The sequence below is a fragment of the Oncorhynchus mykiss genome, chromosome 17, assembly GCF_057628025.1.
Source record: "Oncorhynchus mykiss isolate SJ-2025 chromosome 17, ASM5762802v1, whole genome shotgun sequence".
Lineage (NCBI taxonomy): Eukaryota > Metazoa > Chordata > Actinopteri > Salmoniformes > Salmonidae > Oncorhynchus > Oncorhynchus mykiss.
The window spans coordinates 11,980,409-12,007,485 of NC_143038.1; the positions used below are offsets into that span (position 1 = coordinate 11,980,409).

Below are 27,077 nucleotides of genomic sequence, written 5' to 3' on the forward strand. Positions count from 1 at the left end.
GGTTTGTCAGGTTCTACATTTGTTTGAACAGCAAGTACTTTTGTTTAACAGCATGCATGGTAAGATAATCCTTTATCGTTCACTTACAGAAATTGGTGGGTGAAGAGTTGACCAAGAAGTTCACTCCCTCACATCTAATTTGTCCGTTATCCAAGAAGATGTTCATTGATCCAGTTAAAAACCAGGATGGAACAGTTTATGAGCGAAAGGACATTGAGAAACATCTACAAATGTAAGTGTGTTGCTGGATTCTGAATATTGATTAGATTTAGACATTAATCTACGACTACTAATAGTGCACTCAAATTGTTACAACAAGTACATCTTTGATCCTTCTGTAGTGACGGAATCAATTGTTTGTCATTCCTTACGTGCCCAACTGTAGAACTGAAGCAACACATTGACAGCAACATTGAGTTTGATTGAGTTTCTCTCAATATTCTCCAAACAAGTATTTGCCAGGACTGGGAGAATCTTTTGTAGTCCGTTATGTCTGTAAACATTACATTGAAATAACTAAATTAATTCATTAAATGAATTAATTAACCCCATTTTTTTTATGAGAATGGTCTACACTTTTACTCTTTTACAGGCAAAGGACTGATCCAAAAACAAAGAAACTTCTAAGACGAACTGACCTCAAGCCAGACACAACCATGCAGAAGATGGTGAGGGAGCACCGCAGAAAGGAATATCTGGAGACAAGTGTTTGAAAACACAACATGGCAGCCAAAATGTCTTCCTGTCGAAAGCATTTTTGGGAGAAACATGATGATGATGATGAGGGAAGTGTTACCCATTGGGTTATTGAATGGTATGAGATTTTCCAGAGGGCCTTCATCTATGCGGGAGTTTTATCTACGCACGTCATGGGTAACCAGCTAAGATTTATATTATGCACATTTTCTGTTCAACTCTGTTATTAATCAGGAGTATTTTTTTATGTTAAAATTAGTTGTGTATCACAGTTGTCATTAGACTGTTGTGATAATCAGATATCTAGGAGATTCCCAATATCTTGATATAATGACATGGGTTACTTTTAAATATGCTGTTAAGCCAAATTCAATGATTCAAAGTCAAGGGCCCACATTAATGATGGTGTTTTCAGTAGTTTACTTTAATTAAACTTAACACAGTGATTTAAAGAGGCAATCTGAAGTTCAGACAATAACAAAGAGGACACCCCGCCACTGATATCGTAAACAGCTGAGGGATGGTGCTGGAGCTATGTAACCACTCTCAAATTCATAGACAGAGCTATGGATGCATATACTGACCATCCATGATATCAAAAGCATCGTTTTAACCTTGTTTGAAGGCTATGCTGTGTTTGTTTACACGTACATTGTTTACAAACAACGGTGTAAGCTTATAATTTGGGTTCTGACGGGGTATGACAATTGAACTAAGCACATAAGGCATTTTTACGTTGTTTTCCTCAAGAATCAATGGCTATATGTGACTAATTTCAGGAAACTAGGCGTATGTCGCGTGCCACTACTTCACAGAAGAGCCATTTGAACGGGGGGGGGGGGGGGGTAGAAATGCCTTCTGGAACATGTGAACTTTTATGTGCCTTAACAACAAACTTTTATGCCATTTATAAATACGAATAAAATTGTTAAACCTCTTAAGGATTGGCCCCTTTTTTTCAATTTTCAGCTAAAATGACATACCCAAATCTAACTGCCTGTAGCTCAGGCACTGAAGCAAGGATATGCATATTCTTGGTACCATTTGAAAGGAAACACATTGAAGTTTGTGGAAATGTTAAAGGAATGTAGGAGAGTATAACACAACAGATCTGGTAAAAGATAATACAAAGAATGTTTGATTGCAAATATGCAGAGGGAGTTGAAAAGAGAACAAACACACTGTTGTATAAAACACCCGTCTCCGGATTATATCTTCAAACTAAGGGTAACCTTGGCATCCGTGACAGAGAGGGAGAAGCGTCCATCCATAAGATAGTCTAGCTTGTTACATTTTCACATATTATACATTTTACATTTTGTCAGAAAGTCATTTTCATTTCAAGTTAAGGTGTACTGTTAGCTAGCTAGCTAATGTTAGCTGGCTGGCTCGCTAGCTAACGTTACGTGTATGATCTGTGTAGTAATATTATTATTATTATTATTATTATTATTATCTCAGAGCCATTTGCATTGCTAGTTATAGCCTAATGTTAGCTAGCTAGCATTGAACCTGATTGGTTAGCTACCTGCAGATTCATGCGGGGTAGTAACATTATGAGTTGGGGTTATGGTTCATTGTTTAGCTAGCTAGCTACATGACTAAACAAAAGACAAGTAACTATGTAAGTAACAATTTCACTACACTTTCTGTATCCTGTGGATGTGACAAATAAACTTAGATTTTATTTGATATAGTATGTGTTTACCAGAGACAGTAATGTGAAGAACATGACCTGCACCAAAGTCAAATTAGGATATAACGTTAGGCCAATGAGACAGTGTCCAAGTTCTAAAATTCTCTCTCACACACACACACACACACACACACACACACACACACACACACACACACACACACACACAGTGGCAGAAATAACTATAATTTTCAAATAGAGTCAAGAAAATACATTAGAAGTCAAGATGAGTATAGCAATTCTATTGTCTTTCATTACTTCTAACGAGGTCAAACTAGCCTGTTCTTGTCCCTTCAATTGAATTGAAACGACAAAAGATAATAATAGTAATATCATCATATCCATCACATTCGGATGAACTGATCTGCGTAACGGTAAGACAAGTTGGTGGTTCATGCACAGTGTTTGCGCTCTATCATCTACTGCCCATGCTGTGGGCTCAGGCTAACGTTATTGCTATACAATTCACGAGGCCTTTTAGAGCTCTGATGCAAACCTCGGCTGTGGTGCAAAATCTGTCTACTGTAGTATTTCCCCGAAGAAATAACATATTGGCACTTTTTCACAACGGCTCACTTCTATTGAGAACGAAACATCAGCGAAATAAAATCCATTACAATTTTTTGAAGCTTCGAGATCACCAGTATGCTGGGGTTTTTCTTTAAATGAAATAACATTTTCTTTCAATACTAATTATTGTAGGAGAGGTGGAGCAGGTGGGTCAGAGAGAGAGAAAGGAAGGGAAGGTGAGAAACAGAGAGAGAGAGAGTGGAAGGAGTGTGTATTTCAGAGCTGAGAGCTTTAATAGGATGAGTAGTCTAGCTGGCTACTAGGCCATTAACAGAGAGAGAGAGAGAGGGGAGGAGAGGGAGAGAGGGGAGGAGAGGGAGAAGAAGCAAGAGAGGGAGGGAGAGGGGAGGAGAGGGAGAACAAGCTGAGAGAGAGGGGAGGAGAGGAGAGGGAGAACAAGCCAGAGAGAGAGAGAGGGGAGGGGAGGGAGAAGAAGCGAGAGAGCAGCATCTCTGCGTTAATAAAAGAGGCCTTTTGCAGGAGACTGATTAGAAATATAATTTCCTGAGTCTTGCTTTTTTTTCTCATTAAATTGGGCGATGTAGTCCTGGGATATATATAATAACCTGGAGAGGGGTATACAATAACAGAGGGGTGATAGACAGAGAGTGAATTCTCACTCACTCAATCACACGCACACACACACACTCATCCATGTACATGCACATGAACAGAGTTCCTTGCATGCACACATACACGCACGCACGCACACACGCACACACGCACGCACACACACACACACACACACACACACACACACACACACACACACACACACACACGCACACTGACAAAACGCTAGCTAAAACCTGATGGCGGGCACGTGGCGCAGGCGCTTAAATCTAATTCTGCCCTCGACGCTGTGATTTGTTTCCACGGTAGTTTAATCTTGCCTGCCTCTTCTGTCCCTCAAATAAAACCCAGGCATAAATAAACCAGCAGCTTTACTGTGAGACCAGCCAGGCACACGAACACCCACTCTATTTTCTAACGCCATGGTTGTGACCTATTTCTTTTAAAGATTCTACGACTGCTGTCAGGCCTATACACCCATGCAGTAATTAACTGGTTTATTACATCATTATTGGCATTACTAATTACTATTATTAACAGTCCACATAATTATAATTATTAATTTGTCTTAATAGCATTTGATAATAATATTAATGTTAGTGTTAGATATCACTACTACAAATGTCCAGTTGAAGTCTGGAAGTTTACATACACTTAGGCTGGAGTCATTAAAACTCGTTTTTCAACCACTACACACATTTCTTGTTAACAAACTATAGTTTTGGCAAGTCGGTTAGGACATCTACTTTGTGCATGACACAAGTAATTTTTCCAACAATTGTTTGCAGACAGATTATTTCACTTATAATTCACTGTATCACAATTCCAGTGGGTCAGAAGTTTACATACACTAAGTTGACTGTGCCTTTAAACAGCTTGGAAAATTCCAGAAAATTATGTAATGGCTTTAAAAGCTTCTGATAGGCTAATTGACATCATTTGAGTGTACCTGTGGATGCATTTCAAGGCCTGCCTTCAAACTCAGTGCCTCTTTGCTTGACATCATGGGAAAAAAAAAAAAAAAACGATTTAAGACTGGTTCATCCTTGGGAGCAATTTCCAAACGCCTGAAGGTACCACATTCATCTGTACAAACAATGGCACGCAAGTATAAACACCATGGGACCACGCAGCTGTCATACCACTACAGAAGGAGACACGTTCTGTCTCCTAGAGATGAACGTATTTTGGTGCGAAAAGTGCAAATAAATCCCAGAACAACAGCAAAGGACCTTGTGAAGATGCTGGAGGAAACAGGTACAAAAGTATCTATATCCACAGTCCTATATCAACATAACCTGAAAGGCCGCTCAGCAAGGAAGAAGCCACTGCTCCAAAACCGCCATAAAAAAGCCAGACTAGGGTTAGGGAAACAAAAATATAACTTTGGCCATAATGACCATCGTTATGTTTGGAGGAAAAAGGGCGAGGCTTGCAAGCCGGAGACCACCATCCTAACCGTGAAGCACAGGGGTGGCAGCGTCATGTTGTGGGGGTGCTTGCTGCAGGAGGAACTGGTGCACTTCACAAAATAGATGGCATCATGAGGTAGGAAAAGTATGTGGATATATTGAAGCAACATCTCAAGACATCTGTCAGGAAGTTAAAGCTTGGTCGCAAATGGTTCTTCCAAATGAACAATAACCCCAAGCATACTTCCAAAGTTGTGGCAAAGTGGCTTAAGGACAACAAAGTCAAGGTATTGGAGTGGCCATGACAAAGTCCTGACCTCAATCCCATAGAGAATTTGTTGGCAGAACTGAAAAAGCTTTTGCGAGCAAGGAGGCCTACAAACCTGACTCAGTTACACCAGCTCTGTCAGGTGGACTGGGCCAAAATGCACCCAACTTATTGTGGGAAGCTTGTGGAAGGGTACCCAACACGTTTGACCGAAGTTAAACAATTTAAAGGCAATGCTACCAAATACTAATTGAGTGTATGTTAACCTCTGACCCACTGGGAATGTGATGAAAGAAATAGAAGCTGAAATAAATCATTATCTCTACTATTATTCTGACATTTCACTTTCTTAAAATAAAGTGGTGATTCTAACTACCCCAAGACAGGGAATTTTTACTTGGATTTAATGTCAGGAATTGTGAAAAACTGAGTTTAAATGTATTTGGCTAAGGTGTGTGTAAACTTCCGACTTCAAATGTATTACTAAAAAATATTGTTGTACATAGAGTTGCTCATATACTGTAAATGTATACATATTTTCTAAATACACATTTATCTTGATGACATTATTACGAGTTAGCAAGGCCATTCTGGGATGAACCAGGCAGTGTTTCCCTGCAGAGGGAGAGATGGCCTGATAAGTAGAGGTAATAAATAGCCCAATCCAGGCGTGAACAGCCTTTTCTCTCTCTCCCCCCTTTCTCTCGCTCACTCACTCCAGCCCCTGTGGCCAAAAAGGCATCTGCTGCTCATGCTGATGTCATCTGGAGATAATAACCAGGCCCAGCGTGGCACCAGACCACAGCCAGCGCTACGCCTCCCTCCTCTCTGCCGTGCTTCGGCTTACTGGGAGAAGATCTGGCAACCTGAGGCTGAAGAGGATAGCAACTCATGCACTACTGGCAGTCAGCCCCATAGACGCAGGGTTGGGGAGCAGTGAGGGACCGCAATAAGGGGTTACTGGGGTCTGGCAACCTTCGGATGGAGAGTTTCAAGGATCTGGCAACCTCGGAGGTCTGCGGTAGAGATTGCACCCCCTGCAGGAAGCCCCATAGCCGAAGGGTGTTAGGGACCCAGAGAGGGGGATCTGCAGCACACTGCTGGGATCTGGCAACTTGCAGCTATGGTGAAATACAAGTGCAACAACTCAACAGTCACCACACTGCTATATAAACACTAAAACAACCGGATAACCTTGTTTCCAGTGTGTGTGGGAGGTATTTGGTTGGCATGGCTAATCGAGGCTAACCATCTTACTCCCCTTGTCCTAGTCCTAGAAGGCTCCATCCAGCCCTCTACCACCTGCCTTACCACAGCTTTTTTCCCACAACCCACCAGGGACGCCAACCCCCAACCCCCCAAACCCCCCAACACATTACCACAGAGTGGCCACTCTCACCCTAATCCCTCCTCCTCAGTGGTTTGTAGGAAATCTATTGCTGTGTCTCAAATGGTACCCTATTCCCTGTTTAATGCTCTATGGGCCCTGGTCAAAGCTAGTGCACTGTATAGGGAGTAGGGTGCCATTTGGTACGCTGTCAATGTGTTCACTTTCCTAGAGTGGTTAAGAGCACCAGCAACATGGAATTGGAAGGTAACTAACTCGACACTCTTGCCATTTCCTAAAGGGTTTCTAAAATGGGTGTGAGTGGGAGAATTAAGTTACTTTGGGCGGGTAAGATGGTTCAGGCCTGGTCTCTCCGCCCACCTGCACTGCGGACCATTACAATGGCTATTAAAGCTCCTGCTAGCACGTGTCAATCTCTCCATTTGGACTCAGAGTGGGAGGACTATTAAATGACTGGATGGGCTGCTGCTTCCTACTTCTCAGTCTGTCTGTTTCCCTCTCTTTCTGTCTGTCTCCTCCCCCTCCTCTGTCTCTTTTTAACTCCATCTCTCTCCCTCTCTCTGCCAGTCTCTCTCTCTCTCTCTCTCTCTCTCTCTCTCTCAGTAACTGTCTGCTGTCTGCGAGCATCAACTCCTCGGCTGACACTGATGCCTGTCTGCCTTCCTGCCTCTCTCTCGCTCTCCATCTCTGTGGAGGAGAGGAAAGAAGGAAGCAGGGTAGACAGAGAAATCAAATTGTCTTCATCTAATTCCCTCTGACATCCAATTCAGACTGCTGGAGGAGGGGGTGGGCTGTGGTGGTAACCTGAGGAGGAGGGATGTGTGTGTGTCTGGGTGTGTCTGTGAGTGCGTGTGCCTGTGTGTGTGTGTTTGTGTGTGTGTGTGTGTGTGTATGTGTGGTGGGAGGGGGGTCAGTTAGCTGTGGGCAGATATTCAGAATCCCCCCTTGCTCCGTGTCAGATGGAGCACAGATCAACCAAGGGATGAAGGCTCCCCTCAAGTCAACACGCGTACACACACACACACACACACACACACACACACACACACACACACACACACACACACACACACACACACACACACACACACACACACACACACACACACACACACACACACACACTTCTTCAAGGATAGACTGACCAATACTCTTTCTTTCAAAATGACGTTTTCTTTCATGTAACAACCATGCATGAAACAAATACCACTGAAAGCAATTTAAGGAGGCAATGTAGATTCATTTGAATAACCTACATACATTTACATAAATTGCAATCAATTGCATAACCAAATATCCCAAACACTGTGACCGACCTAAGTAATACACACCAAAAGAAGCAGTATCAACAGACCGAAGCTCATCGCTATCCAGGGATTGCTTGAGAGGAAATTATGTCATAATTAAAAGGTATTGGTATTTTCTCTCAGGGTCTCAGCAGTGCTCAGCAGGTCAGCTAATACATGGTCATCGTAGAGCCACGAGGACCGTGCTGGTCAGAGTATCTATCTCCATGGTGACCTGTCCACTCATATACCATTTTCACTCTATCGTGCAGACCCCAACCACAGACTGCTAGCGCTGGTATAGTATGCTCACCCTGTACCAGCATGCTTCCAACAGCTTTATAGGGCGGCAGGTAGCCTAGTGCTGAGGGTGTTGGGATAGTAACCGAAAGGTCGCTAGTTTGAATCCCCAAGGTGAACGATCCATCGATGTGCCCTTGAGCAAGGCACTTAACCCTAATTGCTCCAGGGTCTCCCGTTAATAATGGCTGACCCTGGCTGTGACCCCACTCTCCCAGGGTGTCTTAGGGAGAGTGGGATAAACACATTTCCAATTCACATCTGTATTCACACACAATTGTACATGTGTGAAATAGGACAAATATAAGCAGCCACTAAAGTGGATGAGTAACCAGGCAAGACCAGTTCAGCTTGGCTCAGCAGTGAGAAAAGGATAGTAGTGAGACTGACTGCCTGGGCCTTACTAGTCCACCTGGTTCACTCTGCTGACCAAGCTGGTTCACTCTGCAGACCAAGCTGGTTCACTCTGCAGACCAAGCTGGTTCACTCTGCTGACCAAGCTGGTTCACTCTGCAGACCAAGCTGGTTCACTCTGCAGACCAAGCTGGTTCGCTCTGCAGACCAAGCTGGTTCGCTCTGCTGACCAAGCTGGTTTGCTCTGCTGACCAAGCTGGTTCGCTCTGCAGACCAAGCTGGTTCGCTCTGCTGTCCAAGCTGGATCGCTCTGCTGACCAAGCTGGTTCACTCTGCTGACCAAGCTGGTTCGCTCTGCTGACCAAGCTGGTTCACTCTGCTGACCAAGCTGGTTCACTCTGCTGACCAAGCTGGTTCACTCTGCTGACCAAGCTGGTTCACTCTGCTGACTAAGCTGGTTCGCTCTGCAGACCAAGCTGGTTCGCTCTGCTGTCCAAGCTGGATCGCTCTGCTGACCAAGCTGGTTCACTCTGCTGACCAAGCTGGTTCGCTCTGCTGACCAAGCTGGTTCACTCTGCTGACCAAGCTGGTTCACTCTGCTGTCCAAGCTGGATCGCTCTGCTGACCAAGCTGGTTCACTCTGCTGACCAAGCTGGTTCGCTCTGCTGACCAAGCTGGTTCACTCTGCTGACCAAGCTGGTTCACTCTGCTGACCAAGCTGGTTCACTCTGCTGACCAAGCTGGTTCACTCTGCTGACCAAGCTGGTTCACTCTGCTGACCAAGCTGGTTCACTCTGCTGAGCAACTACTTCTCTTTGTCATCCGTCTGTTTTTGTTACCACAACGCCCTTCAGGCCTCCTACACAGCCTATGGAAGCCCCTAAATCCCCCTTTCTTTCTCTCTCTCATTATTTCTCTATCTCTACCCCATTCTATCTATCCCTCCTCTTTCTCTTCCCCATTTGCGCTCTGTTACTTCACTCCGCTCTTTTTCAGTCTCTTTCTTTCTTCTCCTTCCTCTATCTCTCTCTCTCTCTCTCTCTCGCTCACTCTCTCACTCACTCTCTCACTCACTACTGACTGCTCTGTGGATGGCCGCTCGGTCCCGTGAGTTCTCTGACCCTGACTCTCCTCGACCCCTCACACAATGGTGCTTCACACACTGTCACCAGCCTCACTGCACCCTCGGTATTCACTTGGAGAAACACAGGGAGAGGGTGAGATACAGAGAGAGAGGGAGGGACAGATAAACAGAGGGAGAGAGAGAGAAACAGAGGGAGAGAGAGGTAGAGGGAGAGACTGTACTATTTACTGTAACCTACTACAGGTGTGCACAGTGAACCAAAAGTGTGCTCCATGGAAATTGGTGGCTACAAATGATAGAATCTTGCTGGAGCAGTGCAATGCTCTGATCTGTAATGGATTTTAAAAAATACCACGAACTCTATAACTGTGTGTACAGAAAATATTGATGGAGCAGAACATGAGGGCTAGCTCCATGCTGGTACACACAGGGGGTGGGAGCTGGCTGAGTTCTTTCTCTCTGTGTGTGTGTGTGTGTGTGTGTGTGTGTGTGTGTGTGTGTGTGTGTGTGTGTGTGTGTGTGTGTGTGTGTGTGTGTGTGTGTGTGTGTGTGTGTGAGAGAGAATAAGTGTGTGGATGACAGGTTTCTGGACAGATTCACACGAGGGAGCTGCCACTCCTTGGTCACTTGCTTCACACCATGCCAGGTCAGCAGTGGGTCAGCACTAAGCAAGGAAGACAGAGAGAGAGACAGAGAGAGAGAGAGAATGACAGAACCCTGAGTGTAAATAAGAGAGAAAAAATTGGAAGAAGTGTAGCTGTACAGAGAGAGAACGAATGGCAGAGAGAGAGAAGCAGAGAGAGAGAAGCAGAGAGAGAGAGAGAGGCAGAGAGAGAGAGAGAGGCAGAGAGAGAGAGAGAGAAAGATCAAACATGAATTTCTTGTACAGCACATAGCAGCAGGAGCCGTGGCACAGTACCAAAGGAAACGAAAGGCAAGAGTTGAAATGAGAGAGCGTTTGTTTTCGATGTGTTTCGGTTTGTAATGACTGAAGTGAAGAGCACATTTTTAAGTTCTAGTTCAGAGTCATGAGTGGGCTGTTGTTTTCAATTAGAGCCACGGTTTCCCTCCCTTGTTTAAATATGCAATGCTTGGCTGTGAAACCATTTACTTTGATAGACTGCACTGCTAAATGAGAGGAACCCAGTATAGAAAAGGCACAGGCGGCATGGGGGAGCGTTTAGACACACTGAAATAAATCTGGAGGGATTGCAAGTGACATGCCTGCAGCTCCGACATCCAAACTCGATCAATTAAACATCAAATCCTGATCCTCCACCATAGTTCTCCCTGCCAAACCCGTTCTTCGTTGCTTTAATCCTCGATGCTGAAACCCAGCCCAGTTCCCAAGCTAGAGTGGAGAAAGAAAACAATCAAAGCATGTTAAAGTAGCCCTATGGTGCAAGGGTGTTGGGGGGAAGACAGTATGTGTGCGTGAGTGTGTGTGTCTGTGTGTGAGGCATGGTGTGTGTATGTGTCTGTGTGAGCGAGGGAGACCGTGTGTGTGTGAGAGGCATGGGGGGATAGGGTGTGTGGGCTGTGGCCAAAGCCCTCCTCCTCCTCTCCCCTCTATAGCAGGGTCTTGGCTGCGTTCACAGTGCAGGCATGTCGCCGTCTTTAACAAACTCTGACATCACACAAATCACTGGAGTGGTTACTCGGCAACTGGAGGAGATTTTGGACCCCGCTGGAGCCAAAACCGTCTTCCACTGGGGAATTTGATTCAGTGGAAGTCTTCACAGATAAACAGCCAAGTCAATAACCACCACAAGAGCTAAAGGGGGACGTTGATTCAGTCTTCTGTTTTCCTGCCAGTAGACGGATATCAGAGAAGTCAACTCTGACATACGGCCAGAGAAACGCTTGCCCAGTCTGCCACATGCACGTCAGATAGGAAAGACGTGCTGTTTTCACATTGTGGTGAAATCCCCAAATCTATTTCCCACTCACTCTTAATCTTCCCTCTCTCTCACCATCTTTTTTTCTCTTTCAACCACTCCCACAAACTGTTATTAATTTCTTTCTGTCTCCCCCGTGTGGCCGTTGACATTTATAGGCAGGAATGCAGTCAATGCACCCGAAACCCAAACCAACATTTGACAGTTGACTTTTAATTTGAGGCAGAATTTGAAAGTGGTGAAAACTCATAACTCCCAACTCCAAAGTTAAGAGTATGATGTCATATCACATGTTTATCTTGTGAGAAACCCCATAAAATGTGAATGATACGCCAGAGGTTGTGGTCATGAGGTCTGTTAATTGTAAAATACTTAAATATACTATTTTATATCATTATAAAGTCATTTAGCACACATCTAATATATTTTGGTAGAAAAATGAACGAGCGGTTCTGCAAGCATCTCCAATTTTATGCTGCCGGTGGCAGAGCTGAATTTGAGAGTTTTCTACAGCAGGAAAATAATCCTGGAGCGAAAGGATTATTATGTGGATAATAATCTATGTACATTTTTGTAGTGGTTTCTACATTTTTTGTAAGTGAAGAACAAATTACAAACTTTTTAAACCTCAAATACACTACAAGTTTGACATTTCCTGCATTGCATGATGGTTCCCCTGCAACAGGGTGATCCAATTAAGATCCTACACTCAAAGGCTGCGTTTAGACAGGCAGCCCAATTCAGATCTTTTTTCACTAATTGGTCTTTTGGCCAATCACATCAGATCTTTCAACATAAGATTTCTTTCAGAACTGATCTGATTTGTCGAAAGACCAATTAGTGGAAAAAAAAGATCAGAATTGGGCTGCCTGTCTAAATGCAGGCAAAGGTCTGTAAAAATATCACTTGTTCCATTCAGTTTCATCATTACTCTATAGATATTTTGGCAAATCAAAGACACCCCAAATTAAACCCATTAGGAAGTATTTGCATTGCAAATACTACTGTAGACACTTTATTCAGCCAAACTAAAAGTATTTCGATACAAATCTTGCTATGAACGTCCATGTTGTTGGTGTCTATTGCTATGACCTAGTTTTAAAATAACGGTACAGTAATTGTCTTGTTAATTTACCTGTGTTTTTAGGCACGGGTTGTAACGTTGTCAACAATTCCTAAAGACGCTAATTACCTATGCTCCTACGTTAAGCGTACGTGTTGCTTTACCTAAACGTTGGATAAGTAATAGGCTATAACATAATTTACAAAATAGAGTATGTTTGACAAATTGGAGAAACAGAAATGTTGCGGGTTGCCTACCTTTTAACCTTGCCCCCTCTGCTGGTTACATTGGAGCATTACACGTTAAAATGTACCTGAACACACTCACTTCAAGTTTAAATGCTAATTAATTGCAAGCGTTAACAAAATGAATGACATTTGGTAGAAACCAAACCATAAATTCTTCTTGAGGACTTTGCTTTGACATAAATGTGCAAATATGATGAAATGTATTTAGACACAAAATATTTACATATTTTATAGTATTATTTCCATTTCGTGGCCAAAAGATTGTAATGCACCTGTAAACACACGTTGTAACAATCGGATGGCAAGACAAACACATCTTAAAAATATTTAATTACACAAAATAAAAAAAGTATTGCCATATCTCTAATCCACCACCATCTGTTAAGTCATTCCATAGCCAATATCAGAAACATTCTTATGAGAAATGATGGCACAACTGACATAACACATGCATATACATCTCAGAACACAATAAGCAGGTTTTAGACAGCTGGCTCAGGGACCGTGACTAATACTGTACCTGGTGGTTCTTTAGGAGGGCAGGGAAAGGTCATAAAGAGAGGATGTAGGTGGAAGAGAGAGGATGTAGGTGGAAGAGAGAGGGAGGGGCTAAGCGCTGCACAGGAAGTTGAGCTTTGTTCTCATTCCTAGAGTGAGTGACTAAGGGTCAATGATACCTGAGCTCTGTGTACAGTCATCGTATATCGTAAAATACAATGAGTTATCATATAATGTAATATCAGTTACTTTGTCGCCCTTTTAAAAAAAGTGGTATTCAAAACATTTCTGAGGACCCCATTTGTCCTTCAAATCTGTTAATCAAATAACCGTCAATGTATTAAATCTCTTATCAAAATGAAAATAAATCAATAAATACATTTAGTCAATTACATTTTTCAAATGATCTTTCTCAAAAACGTTTGTATATTGCCAAATACAATAATCTGTACTCTTCATTTTTAGGGGTCCTTAACCCAGACTTTGAATACCACTGCTTTAAAAACATGTTCCAACATAAATCCATATAATGACTACAATCATTACACTTCAACCCTATCTTGAGTTGCACACTTCCGAATAGGTCATTGTATGGAAACTTAAACTCTGTCCGACAGTTAGTCAACATACTCTTGACTGGAATTCCTACATTTCAGGTGTGACTTGGGTATGACCATGGTTTCACAGGTTTGTTGAAATCCTGTTTATAATACAATACACAGTATTTAACACGATCGTATCTTTATGATAAAGATCATTGAAAAACTATTCCCAAAAACAATACAAGTAAATATAGGTTGGAAAAAACAACAAGAACTTAATGAAGCTAAACCAAAGTGCAGGTACATCTCCTCATACTACCTTGATTACAGAATTCATATGTATAGGTAGCTATCATAGGTACACATGCCTACACAATCCATTTCCCTTGTCCTATAATGGTCAGGTATGTAATGCCTATTGGAACTCTTCTCCGTCTTATCCGTTTACAAATAATACAAATCATTTATTTTACAAATTTGTAATTCAAAGACATCCAATTTGGCCACGAGTACCTCATCAACAAGCTTCACATTGGTGCCTCTGATGCCTTAATTAAAAATCACCACAAATCAGGCTCCACCCACACAATCTTCTTCTGCTCCTCCAAGATGATGGAGTGCAGGGTGGTGAGCAGAGTGGTTTTGTCGTCCCACGAGTCAGGGCTGACGATGCGGTAGAGGCAGGGCAGCTTGTCCAGCAGGGACTCCTCGCTGCGAGAACACTCCAGCAGCTGCTCCTCGGACCAGCCCTGACGCTGCACCTTAGACCTGGGCGAGAGGGGGAGGAGGTAGGGGGGAGGGTGGGCGATAGCGAGAGAGCGAAAATAAAGACAAATAGGGTAGAAGGCGAGATGGAGAGAGAGAGAACAAGATAAATAAACACAAAGACACACCATGTAGGAGAGGCAATGGAACAATATTGCTACCGTTCATATTTCGTATCAAAAGTCACACAGTGGCCTACTTGAGTTTGCGTGCTGCTCTGGACTTGGACTGGGCGATGAAGATGATGATGGGGAAGATCTCTGCTCTGTGGAGGCGGCGTACACAGTCCAGACCTAGAGGCAGCACACAGTGGGTACCCTGAGAGAAGAGACAGGAGAGGAGTTTCAGTACGGTCAATACTGCAGCGGCATAGATTCTTCTGGAACACAGGGTACATCAAATAACAGGACCACTGAAAATAAGGGAGGTGTTTGTGGAAAACGGTTCAAGTAAGTAAGTAAGTAAGCATTTTTTCTTTCTTCCCTAATACCAGTATGTCAAATACGGTGTTGTCATTTCGACTATCCCACCTGCTTCATGACCCTCTCAACACTCTGCAAGGTGTAACACCGCTGACCCCCCTGTTCACACTCCTCCAGCACCTCAGACCTCTGCAGCCTGGCAGCGTGCTCGCTGGAACTCAATAACTCTGGGGATAGGGGGAGGGAGGGAGGGAGAGAGGGGGAGAGATGGGTATAGGATAAGGTGAGACAGCAGGTACGAGGAAAACAAACATTTGCATCTTCATTAACATCACCTTCCGCTACTGTGCAAATAGTAGATCATCTCATTGGAATTCCGCTCTGGGCATCGGGCAGGTGATGGATGAAAGAAGAAAAAAAGAGAGAGGAGAGAGAAAGAAAAAAAGAAACTCCTCCCTAACCTGGCTCACACAACTGAAAGCCCTGCCACTCGGCCAGCTTCTGATCCAGGACACGGCCGAGGATTGTGGGTAGCAGGAGGACCGGACGACAGACGGGTGGGTAGTGGGGCGTGACCAGGGTGTAGGGCATGAGGGTCAAACAGCCTCTGGGTGCAGAGGCATCCCCTAGAGCAGAGGACAATAGTAGGACACGCCGGGTTCAGGTCAATAACCAAGGCGACATTATTACAGGTATAAGAGCTGTGACGATACCAGGAACGCAATATTTTTACCTTGGCAAAAATGAAAACACGATACATGCCACGATACCCGTATCGCCCCAGCCCTAATAGGTATGGTAATATCATAGGGCTGGAGTTAATCCAACCTGCTTTAGCAATGTTTACGCACAGTTTAGCAAACTTGGTTTGATGCAGAACTTCAATGGGTGCCATGTTGACAATTCAATGGAGTGTTTGGCTCCAACATGGAGGACAGTCTTATGATGACCTTATGACCTCTATGGTTCTGGCTCTGTTATGTTTTGTATATTCTTGTGTTCAAAAATGACTTCCAATCCAGCTTTGACTGTATCTGATATATACTTGGCCCAGTGCTCTTGTCCTTGGTGTCTTCTACACAGACCCACAGAGGATTCCTCCCCTGTCTCCCCGTACTGACGATCCTCACAGTCTTCTGCTTGTCCCGGGCCTGAGGACCCAGCAAAACAACGTGTTAACCCGAACGTTTGACAGCGTTTCGGAGGGATATTCACATGACTACAACGTTTTCTTCATGAATGTTCGGTTAACACGTTCTAGAAACGTCAAAAACAAACATTTTTGGAACACATTCGCGGGAAAGGAGTGTCACTTGACTGTAACTCAGAAACCCTAAAGCGAGTTGGATTTTGGTCCGAGTAGTTCTGCAAACTATGAAACGAGTGAATGATGTTACCTTTCTAAGTGCCATGGGTTGGATGCTCATGTCCTCGATAGCGCTGATCAGCAGGCGTTGGGCCCTGCAATGACAAGGAACACATCTTCACTAATATAATTTATACATTATGTAATTTATGTATTGGCCAATTCAAATCCTGTAGTAATCATTATCAGTACGTCATTGTATCAAACATAGATTAGATGCAGTAGATGTTAGTTCTCCAGAGGGGGATAGATATAGCCTAGTCCCAGATCTGTCTGTACTATAGTGCTCATAGGAGTTGGTAAGATCGCACAAACAGATCTGGAACCAGGCTAGACTAGAAAGAATCCATGTCAACAATCCAATCCCACATGGTGGGTACTGGGCCTAGTACCTGTAGTAGTTGGGCAAGTTGCCAGTCTTGAGATCCAGCAGTTGGCAAGGGTGGACGTGGCTGGCCCTCCAGGAGCGGCCAGCGCCCGCTGGGAGGGTGCATGTGACGTGGAGGATGTCGTTACAGGAAACGGACAGAGCGTCCTGCGAGCCCCCGGGTAACGTCATGTTGACACGCACGTAGAAGGAGTCACCTGACATGGCCTCGCCATTCTGCAGCAGGAGCTTCTCATAGGCTGAGAGAGAGAGAGAGAGAGAGAGAGAGAGAGAGAGAGAGAGAGAGAGAGAGAGAGAGAGAGAGAGAGAAAATAGGAGGGACCATAGAGGATTATGACTGTGACAGATCTGGGTCACAGCACCAATGTTACAGGTGTGATATATACTCACACGCGACCAACCAACATGAATACAGAAACATTAAAATAGCATATTTATGAAATATCAAGTGGAAGCATAACTTCATCTGTTTCATGTGATTATTCTTAGTGATGCACATTACACAGAGAACGGTAGTTATGCAATGCTATCGTAGCATGCCAATAGCTTTCCAGCTAGAAAAAAAGAGCGCACTCTCTGTGTTGTTGTTGTGAATATTAGCCAGGTGCTGAAATGACTACTTTGAAGTTATCATGGGTTAAGTGTCCCCAGTGTGTCACTCTGTTTTTCACCCCTATGTTACCTCAAAACAAACAGTCAGCCTAAATACCTATGAAACATGAAACGGATAACCCTCGACTTTCAACCTAAATCATGAGAATGAGGCACTTCTGTGACGAGATCCAGAGACACATATTAGTCAAACAACATTTTTTCTAATCAGCTAAGAACACATTTTTCTCTCTCTAGTGCCTGATCTGGGCGATTTGACACTAAAGTCACGTTAACATTTTGAAGAACCTCCTTGCTTATACAATTCTGTCACATCAGAAGGATAATGTCAAGCAAGGGAGAAAGAAAGGATGCATTTTACAAGTATTTGCACTGGGTAGGGTATTTGAATGTGATAACTTAAAATTATTTTAACCAGACTGTTTTGAACATAGGGCCAGGGTCTCACCATCTTGGTTGGGCCTCAGGGAGAGGTGGCAGAAGCCTCGGACCTGCCCCAGAGCCCACATGGCCTCTTCCAGGGTGGTGTCCTCCAGAACCATCCTTAGAGCCTGCTGAGCCTGCTCATACTTCACCTGGAACCCAGTAGCACAAACACGCTTTAGAATTATAGTGCCTTCACAGAAACTATAAAGAAGAGCGGGGAGTTATGACACAAAATGGCTGCCATGAATCGATCTGTCAGGTGCGTGCTAGATAGGAGACTGGAGTTGTGAAGACACAGACACAAACACACACACACACACCTCCAGTATTTGTGCTCCCGAACTAATGCCCACTGTGTTGGCAGCGGAGTCCTCAGTGACCTGATGAACGAACACGCCCGTCTTGTTACCCCCCACCACCTGCAGCTGGCTCAGCAGCGCCTCCCCCTGGAAGGAGATGGTCAGGACTCGGCCAGTGATGCGCATGGCCCGGGGCCGGGAGCGCAGCAGGAACGGGGGGGCTGATGCCCTGGAGAGACTGGGGTTGAGATGGAGAGGAGATGAGAGTATTTCATTGTCATATTAATCTATCCTGGAGAGACTACGGAAAGTTCATAAACAATCGAGCATCTGACCAACATGCGTGTGATTTTAGCTTCGGGTTTAACCAAGATTACTGTTAAATGCATACGATGTACGTAAGGTACTTTGAGTTTGGTAATGGCGCCCTATAGGAGCAAATCACTTTCATGTGTCATCATCATAATACCATCTCCTTGCAATATACAGGCTAAATGGCTTTATTTCTCTGTTCCTCTGCTTGCTTCAGCCTTCCCTCCAGCAACAATTCAAGGTAGGGAATGTGAGCTCATCCCATAGATTTCAGTACATCACGGTAAATTCAAGTTCCTCACCCATCACTGTTGTTGTTTTGGCAGGAAGGCATGTTTGACATAACAGATTGCTCAACCTCATTGCCTGTAAATCGAATAAAACAAAAGAGACTGTTCAAGAATGTGTCCACAGAGAGAACGCCCGACAGTGAATGTGTTACCTAGCCTACCAGGCCAGGATCCAAACTTCACCCAAGGCTAATTTCGTCTCTGCTCGGTAAGTGGCCAACCAAAACATTTATATTTGTTTCCAGGAAGTCTCATCTGGGTGTTCCCCTCAAAGACAAACACGCAAGCACACGCTTATATCCATGTATGTAAGCACACAAATGCACACACACACAAACACACTCGAAAGTACACACGCACACACGGAAGCTGCTAAGTCCCAGTAAGGTGAGAGGTTGTTAAAGGTCGGAGTTCATTCAGTTACGTACCACCGGGGATGAACACAAAGTCATTGTCAAGTAAGACGTCACATTCAGCCGTCTCCGAGCTAGGGGCAAGAAGAGGGAATAACACTTGTTTACAAAAATGCTGTGTTCTTATTTCGTCCTTATTTTCTCTCTCTCTCTCTCTAACCACTCCTTCCCTCCCTCTCTAGGTATCATGTATGCTGCGACATATAAACTGGCTGAGTGAGTTGGACTGCAGAAATACAGAATTGCCATCAAGGCACTTGGACGAACTGTCTTCACTGTAAACACAAAACCACGACAATAAACATGAGCATGGGCAGCCGTTCACCTGTGAAAACAACCTATGATTAGTTCCAAAAATAACACCTGAATCCTCGATCAAATATGACCACAAAGGGTGCGTTTCCAATGGCACCCTAATCCCTATATAGTGCACTACTATATAGAGATTTGGAACACACATAGTTTACAGGAAGATCAAATCTACCTTTATAATGAAATGATCTCATGTTACTAGAACAGAAAGAAGGGCTAGGGACCCTGGGGGGGGAAAAGCCTTGAAATGAAGCTCTTCCCGGCAACACAGAGTAAACACATGGCCTTCCTGGTAAAAAAGCAGACTTTGGGACATCACATCACTCAGAATAAAGAAGGAAGCATGCCAACTGTACTACTGTGTAAGTGTCCAACTGGTTCTGAATGAGGAGTCAGACTGTGTCTTAAACATACACAGAGTCTAAAACACACACACACACACACACCTTACCTGTCTCGATTGTACCATAGGGTCTTTTCTTGTGTCCGCAGTGACTCTGGGCATGGAGGCTCCACATTTTGGGACCGGACACTACTTGGAGTGATATCGCCACTCTACACACACCCACACAATTACCAGAAGTCACGTTTATGATGCAAATCATTAAAGACAAATCAGATGATATAAACAGCTGACGTGACTGACATAAATCCTGCTTGCACACACACCTTTATATTGCATCCCCTCATGGAATCGGAATCGGGGCAAATTGCATGCATGCGGCGGAGGCGGGGACGAGTGGAGGGGCTGGAGGGGAGGCTGTCACTGCTGGAGCCCTGGCTCTCCCAGCTAAACTTCCATTCCTGGAGACAGACAGACACACGTTAGTCGTTAGTATCTCGTTTAGAATCTGCTCTGCATTTTAATGTGTGTATGGAGTGTGCGTGGGTGTGTACACAATGTGCATTTGTATGTATACAGTGTGCGCTCTGCGCAGCGTGTCCTTCTCAGCCAGGCTCCTGGCTATCTGGGCCTGGGCCTCGTCCCTGGACAGGCACGCCTGGAGGGATGGACAGACAGACAGATAAGACAGACATACATACAATGAGTGTTCAAAACATTAAGGACACCTTCCTGATATTGAGTTGCAACCCCCCCAGCAGTGTTGCAGTTCTTGACACAAACCGGTGCGCATGACCTGCCTGCCTGTCAGTCTGTCTGCCTATATCCACCTATTTGCATACTGACCTGCCTGCCTGTCAGTCTGTCTGCCTATATCCACCTATTTGCATACTGACCTGCCTGCATGTCAGTCTGTCTGCCTATATCCACCTATTTGCATACTGACCTGCCTGCATGTCATTCTGTCTGCCTATATCCACCTATTTGCATACTGACCTGCCTGCCTGTCAGTCTGTCTGCCTATATCCACCTATTTGCATACTGACCTGCCTGCATGTCAGTCTGTCTGCCTATATCCACCTATTTGCATACTGACCTGCCTGCCTGTCAGTCTGTCTGCCTATATCCACCTATTTGCATACTGACCTGCCTGCCTGTCAGTCTGTCTGCCTATATCCACCTATTTGCATACTGACCTGCCTGCATGTCAGTCTGTCTGCCTATATCCACCTATTTGCATACTGACCTGCCTGCCTGTCAGTCTGTCTGCCTATATCCACCTATTTGCATACTGACCTGCCTGCATGTCAGTCTGTCTGCCTATATCCACCTATTTGCATACTGACCTGCCTGCCTGTCAGTCTGTCTGCCTATATCCACCTATTTGCATACTGACCTGCCTGCATGTCAGTCTGTCTGCCTATATCCACCTATTTGCATACTGACCTGCCTGCCTGTCAGTCTGTCTGCCTATATCCACCTATTTGCATACTGACCTGCCTGCCTGTCAGTCTGTCTGCCTATATCCACCTATTTGCATACTGACCTGCCTGCCTGTCAGTCTGTCTGCCTATATCCACCTATTTGCATACTGACCTGCCTGCCTGTCAGTCTGTCTGCCTATATCCACCTATTTGCATACTGACCTGCCTGCCTGTCAGTCTGTCTGCCTATATCCACCTATTTGCATACTGACCTGCCTGCATGTCTGTCTGTCTGCCTATATCCACCTATTTGCATACTGACCTGCCTGCCTGTCAGTCTGTCTGCCTATATCCACCTATTTGCATACTGACCTGCCTGCCTGTCAGTCTGTCTGCCTATATCCACCTATTTGCATACTGACCTGCCTGCATGTCTGTCTGTCTGCCTATATCCACCTATTTGCATACTGACCTGCCTGCATGTCTGTCTGTCTGCCTATATCCACCTATTTGCATACTGACCTGCCTGCATGTCAGTCTGTCTGCCTATATCCACCTATTTGCATACTGACCTGCCTGCATGTCTGTCTTTGCTCGTCCCGCCACATACACTGAGCGTACGAAACATTAGGAACACCTGCTCTTTCCATGACGTACACTGAGCAAGTGAATCCAGGTAAACGCTATCCCTTGTTGAGGTCACTTGTTAAATCCACCTTCATCAGTGTAGATGAAGGGGAGGAGACCGGTTAAAGAAGGTTTTTGATGCCTTGAGACAACGGAGATGTGCGTATGTGTGCCATTCAGAGGGTGAATGGAAAATACAAAAGATTTCAGCGCCTTTGAACAGAGCATGGTAGTAGGTGCTGTTGCACAGCTACTACCATGTTGAACACCTACTACCGTGCTCTGTTCAAAGGCGCTGAAATCTTTTGTCTTTCCCATTCACCCTCTGAATGGCACACGTACGCACGTCTCCGTTGTCTCTTAGCTTTTACCTGGATTCACTTGCTCAGTGTACGTCATGGAAAGAGCAGGTGTTCCTAATGTTTTGTACATTCAGTGTATGTGGCGGGACGAGCAAAGACAGACATGCAGGCAGGTCAGTATGCAAATAGGTGGATATAGGCAGACAGACTGACAGGCAGGCAGGTCAGTATGCAAATAGGTGGATATAGGCAGACAGACTGACATGCAGGCAGGTCAGTATGCAAATAGGTGGATATAGGCAGACAGACTGACAGGCAGGCAGGTCAGTATGCAAATAGGTGGATATAGGCAGACAGACTGACATGCAGGCAGGTCAGTATGCAAATAGGTGGATATAGGCAGACAGACTGACAGGCAGGCAGGTCAGTATGCAAATAGGTGGATATAGGCAGACAGACTGACAGGCAGGCAGGTCAGTATGCAAATAGGTGGATATAGGCAGACAGACTGACAGGCAGGCAGGTCAGTATGCAAATAGGTGGATATAGGCAGACAGACTGACATGCAGGCAGGTCAGTATGCAAATAGGTGGATATAGGCAGACAGACTGACAGGCAGGCAGGTCAGTATGCAAATAGGTGGATATAGGCAGACAGACTGACAGGCAGGCAGGTCAGTATGCAAATAGGTGGATATAGGCGGACAGACTGACAGGCAGGCAGGTCAGTATGCAAATAGGTGGATATAGGCAGACAGACTGACAGGCAGGCGGACACACAGAAAGGTACGGCATTCCAATAATTGATTTCAGGATGAGCAATGATGCCATAAGGTAATCGCTCCTTACGTGGTCTCTCTCTGCCTGTAGCTCCCTGAGTTGGCTCTGTTTGACAGTACCCTTCTGCTGGTACATCTCACAGTCCAGAGTCAGCTTCTGAACCTGCAGCGCCAGACACTCTTTATGTTCCACCATCTAAGAGCAAACACACACCAGGCGGTGTTTAAAGTTTGGCCACTCAAAAATTTACCCGTGTAACAAATTCAATTGCCTTTCAGCAGATGTTTGCTGTCGGAATAAAATGGCCAACTCAAAAGGGTTGTTCACAATCTCCTAGACACACACACACACACACCTCCTGCCTCTCGCGGGTCAGCTGCTCATTCTCCTCTCTGTAGCACCTGAGCTGCTCAGCAAGCTCTATTTGGACATCCCTCGCCTCAACCAGGTCTTGGCCCAGGATATCCTCCCGCGCCTGGAGAGAGAGAGGGGGGTGTAGGGATACAGAGAATGGGGGATAGAACATAGGAGAAAAATAAAGGGTAGAGGGACAGTGAGAGAAACAGAAGGACAAGAGGACGTGATAATAGTCAGAACCACAGTGTGTCTGAGAAATTCTAGTTTATTTGTAGAAGTCTGAGCTTGTGTCCTCCTCACTCACCGGGGTGAATTTCTCGGCCACCAGTAGCTGACTGCTCAGAGCGCTAATCTCGTCCTGCAGTCGCTGCGTCTCGCTGGGGGTGGGGCACTTGAGCGAGCGCTGCCTCTCAAAGTCTGTCTCTGTCTGGGCTTTGCGCAGCTCAAACTGAAGCTGATATACCTGCCCATCATCGAAAAACAGAAGACTACTGTCACAAATTCTGTGACAGTATTTGACCACAGTTGCTTCAACACGTTTTCTGTTGTCCCTTGTTGTTTCTTACAGTAAATTAAATGTATCACTTAAAGATGGAATCCGCAGTAGGGGAAACAGCGCCACTGTCCGCCCCATGGCTGTTGTAATTGTTTTGTTGACGAAACAGAGCTGGGGAGCATCGTGTACATTTTTGAAAAGAAGTGTGGTACATATGCAATGATGTCCGAGGGGGGAAAAAACTGTGTTTGTTGTTTGCAGTAATATCTTTGTTGTTGTAATATCGCAAACGGCCGTGGCAGTTTCACCATTAAGGATTCCAGCTCTTTGAATTGAATTTCTTTTGAGTAACAGACATATACAACAAATGTACAATGTGGACAGGGATGCCGAAGCTTTAACACGTTTCTACACCAAAATAATGCTGTTATTAGTTCAATGAACTTTACCATACTTTTGGTCAACCCTGTAAATACCGTAACTTATCACTTCATGTAACGCAGTGCAGTCATCACCACTACGGAATATCACACAGCTAGCCCCTTTACCCTGACCTGCAGGTTGAGGTCGCTGCAGTGGATGTTGGCGGCCGACCTCTCCTCGATGACGGCGGTGTACCGTGCATACAGGCCACACTTCTCGTCCTTCAGCTTCAAGATGTCGTGGTGCGCGGCAGCCAAGTGCTTCCTCATGCGGCCGTGGTCGGCCTTAAGACGGCGAGACTCCTCCTGCCGCTCCAGAGTCTGACCTAGCTGCGCCTCCAGGGAGGTGCAACGTGACCCCAGCCGACTGGCCTCCTGCCGAGCCTCCTTCAGCTCCTTCTGCATCCCTGTCAAGGCTTTGACCAGGTACTCCGTCAAGTCCGAGTACTTAATCAGGCCTGGGAGGAAATCAGATTTGGATGGACACACTACAGCTACTGCTAACCCAGGACTACTGATTGGACTATGTATAATTTCCCACCAAATATTTTTACCAAATTATTTACTCCAATGGGGATTATATGAATACTTTATATTTAGAATACTGTTTACTGATGAATAGAATTAACACATTGTACTGGTTTTCAAGCAGACAGGACAAATTGAAAAATAACCATCATTCTTCACACAAGGTAACCCAGCTCTCTCCTTAACACATGGCCTAAATGAGCCACATGGGAAACAGGTCATGTGTTACGTGCTACTCACCACTGAAGCCGGAGGGCTCGGTGCTGGGCTTGCGGCCTGTGACCTGGGTGTAGATGGTGGGGTAGTGGATCATCAGGCTCTCCAGCAGGGCCATTGCGCCGTTCCTCCCCTGGATACGCAGCAGGTCCAGCATGTGACCTAAAGAAGACAAAGGGTTAAATAGGACGAAGTGCACAACGTAAGTCAAAGACGAAGATGGACTGTTTTATGGACTTATTAGTAGTTTTATAGGGACAGACTATTCAAATATGGAAATGTTGAGTTATAAACATTTATGAATCGCATAACTCATTTTCATCACCAGTTATAAGACATGCTCAAGTATATACACTGAGTGTACAAAACATTAGGAACACACAATATTGAGTTGCACCCTCTTTTGCCTCAATTTGTCAGGGCATGGACTCTAGAAGGTGTCAAAAGCGTTCGACAGGAGACTCCGTTGGGGTGTGTTTCCCCACCTGTTGTTGTTGGGTTGGGACTTCATAATGAACGACAGTGCCACTGGAAATCCCTATGCTCTCCTGCTCCTGACTCCTCCACCTACCTCTTCTTAGGAGGCACCTAACAACTGAGTGTATACAAAGATTTTTATTTTCAAATCCTTTTACATTTAATTCAGCTTGTCTTATGCTAATTTTACTTTTTCCCGACCCGCGGAAACAACTTTGAAGTTGACGACCGCAAAATGTAAAATCCTCAAAGGTTGTTACAAACCTGCACCGCTATGTCAACAGAGCTCGGTGCTTACCAACGGATGTATTAGGTTACGAAATCCAACTTTAAAAAAATAAAACATTTATGCTAATGACATGTTAGAGAAAGAATGATTCAGAACATAAATAATCATATTGTCTTGGTAAAATGTATTTTATAACATAAGGAAGTGACATTTCATCACCAAAGCTGGGCAGAGTAGGTGGACACCCTATACAGTGGCCTTGTGGTTAAAGTGTCCACCTTGAGATTGCAAGGTTGGATGGCAGGTTCCTGGTTGATTCCTACCCAAGACTCTACAAATGGGACCTGATGCCTCTCTGCTTGGGACTCAGCATTAAGGAGATGGATTGCTGTGCCACTAGTGTCCTTCCCAGGGGGTGTACTTGTACATCAGGCTCCCTCATGCTACAGAAACAGGACATAGGCTCCTGCCCATATGGGCCGTTCGTTCTGGCTCTACTTACTCCTCCAACGAAATGTATAAACAAAACCAAGTGGAAAAAAATCAACACTGATAGAATGGAATATAATTAAACAGAACAGAAAACAAATACAGAAAGCATACAACAGAAGAACATCTAAAGTAATACAATAGGAAATCATAGAAACGAATAGAATAGAAGTCTTACTGGTCCTCATGGAGCTGTTATTGAGCTTGAGGCAGGAGAGGATCTCATCTTCATCCATCTCTGTGAGGACCCTGGCCTGGCGCAGGTAGGGGATCAACATACATGGTTTCACACCCAGGGAGATACGATGACGGTTGTCGTTGATCAGCTCCCACACATCTTCCTCGCCCATCTCCTTGAGGTCGGGCCCCTCCGGAACACATTCCGCTGCCATGGTGAATGCCCGGCGTGTGTGTGAGGCGACTCACTTTGAGTGAGTGTTGCAGGCAGACCTAGTATTATCACTGTCCGATGCTGGGGGAAAAAGCTAACTGTCAGAGACACAGGGACTCCACGCCCGGCTGGTGTAGGCGTCAATGCATGCAAGGGTGTGTGTGTGTGAGAGATAACCTGAAAGACAAGAAACATACACCCCAGTGAATCAGTGCCCATGCATGCCCTTTATTACTGAACTCATTTTGTAAATGCCGGATCTCTAGCAAGACGCTAGGTCACCCAAGTTGTGTCAAATAGTATCTTCTTCAGTGCGGTGAGATATTGCGTGTGACTAAACAAACTGACAAGATTTCATCATGGGGGACAACATCAACAATAGATCAAGAGAGGGGATATTCACTGGAAATGCACCACAAGCAATATGTTTGGTATTGTGTTGTTACCATATGTGACTGTTATTACCACATGTTGCCTAGTAAACTAATACTATGCCAAAGTGTGTCTATAATAACAACACCCTAGATACAAAGGGTAGGCTACATCTTATTTGACT

At 44.8% G+C, this 27,077-nt stretch overlaps 2 protein-coding genes across 4 annotated transcripts in view; one reads left to right on the forward strand and one right to left on the reverse strand.

The window, feature by feature from the left end:
- LOC110493692 (uncharacterized) overlaps positions 1 to 1,637 on the forward strand; it is a 41,405-nt gene extending 39,768 nt beyond the window's left edge. For both annotated transcript variants that reach the window (XM_036949683.2, XM_090204812.1), the window contains exons 24-25: positions 90 to 232; positions 593 to 1,637. In XM_036949683.2, the coding sequence (XP_036805578.2) occupies positions 90 to 232; positions 593 to 713 (264 nt within the window). In that variant the 3' untranslated portion in view covers positions 714 to 1,637. The remainder of the gene's footprint in view (positions 1 to 89; positions 233 to 592) is intronic.
- Positions 1,638 to 13,110: 11,473 nt separating this feature from the next.
- LOC110493693 (caspase recruitment domain-containing protein 14) lies at positions 13,111 to 26,726 on the reverse strand. 2 transcript variants are annotated; one of them, XM_021568103.3, is made up of 20 exons: positions 26,309 to 26,726; positions 24,960 to 25,097; positions 24,324 to 24,649; positions 23,578 to 23,736; positions 23,272 to 23,391; positions 22,986 to 23,111; positions 20,362 to 20,442; positions 20,111 to 20,245; positions 19,893 to 19,996; positions 19,145 to 19,203; positions 18,729 to 18,792; positions 18,136 to 18,352; positions 17,838 to 17,964; positions 16,782 to 17,016; positions 16,421 to 16,484; positions 16,069 to 16,174; positions 15,485 to 15,649; positions 15,132 to 15,250; positions 14,801 to 14,919; positions 13,111 to 14,604 (listed from the first exon to the last, which is right to left on the reverse strand). In XM_021568103.3, exons 1-20 carry the CDS (start codon positions 26,520 to 26,522, stop codon positions 14,397 to 14,399), a joined length of 2,886 nt encoding a protein of 961 aa, XP_021423778.3. In that variant the 5' UTR covers positions 26,523 to 26,726; the 3' UTR covers positions 13,111 to 14,396. The 2 variants fall into 2 exon arrangements, with proteins under 2 accessions (XP_021423778.3, XP_090060939.1); XM_090204813.1 differs by having other exon boundaries at positions 20,111 to 20,252; positions 20,333 to 20,442.
- Positions 26,727 to 27,077: the final 351 nt, after the last annotated feature.

Coding starts and splice junctions, on each gene's coding strand:
- LOC110493693 (XM_090204813.1), bottom strand. CDS start 26,522: ATGGCAGCGGAATGTGTTCCGGAGGGGCCCGACCTCAAGGAGATGGGC. Junction 23,112..23,271: donor TGACCCGCGAGAGGCAGGAG/GTGTGTGTGTGT, acceptor GTTTGCTCTTAG/ATGGTGGAACATAAAGAGTG. Junction 16,175..16,420: donor AACCCATGGCACTTAGAAAG/GTAACATCATTC, acceptor CTGGGTCCTCAG/GCCCGGGACAAGCAGAAGAC.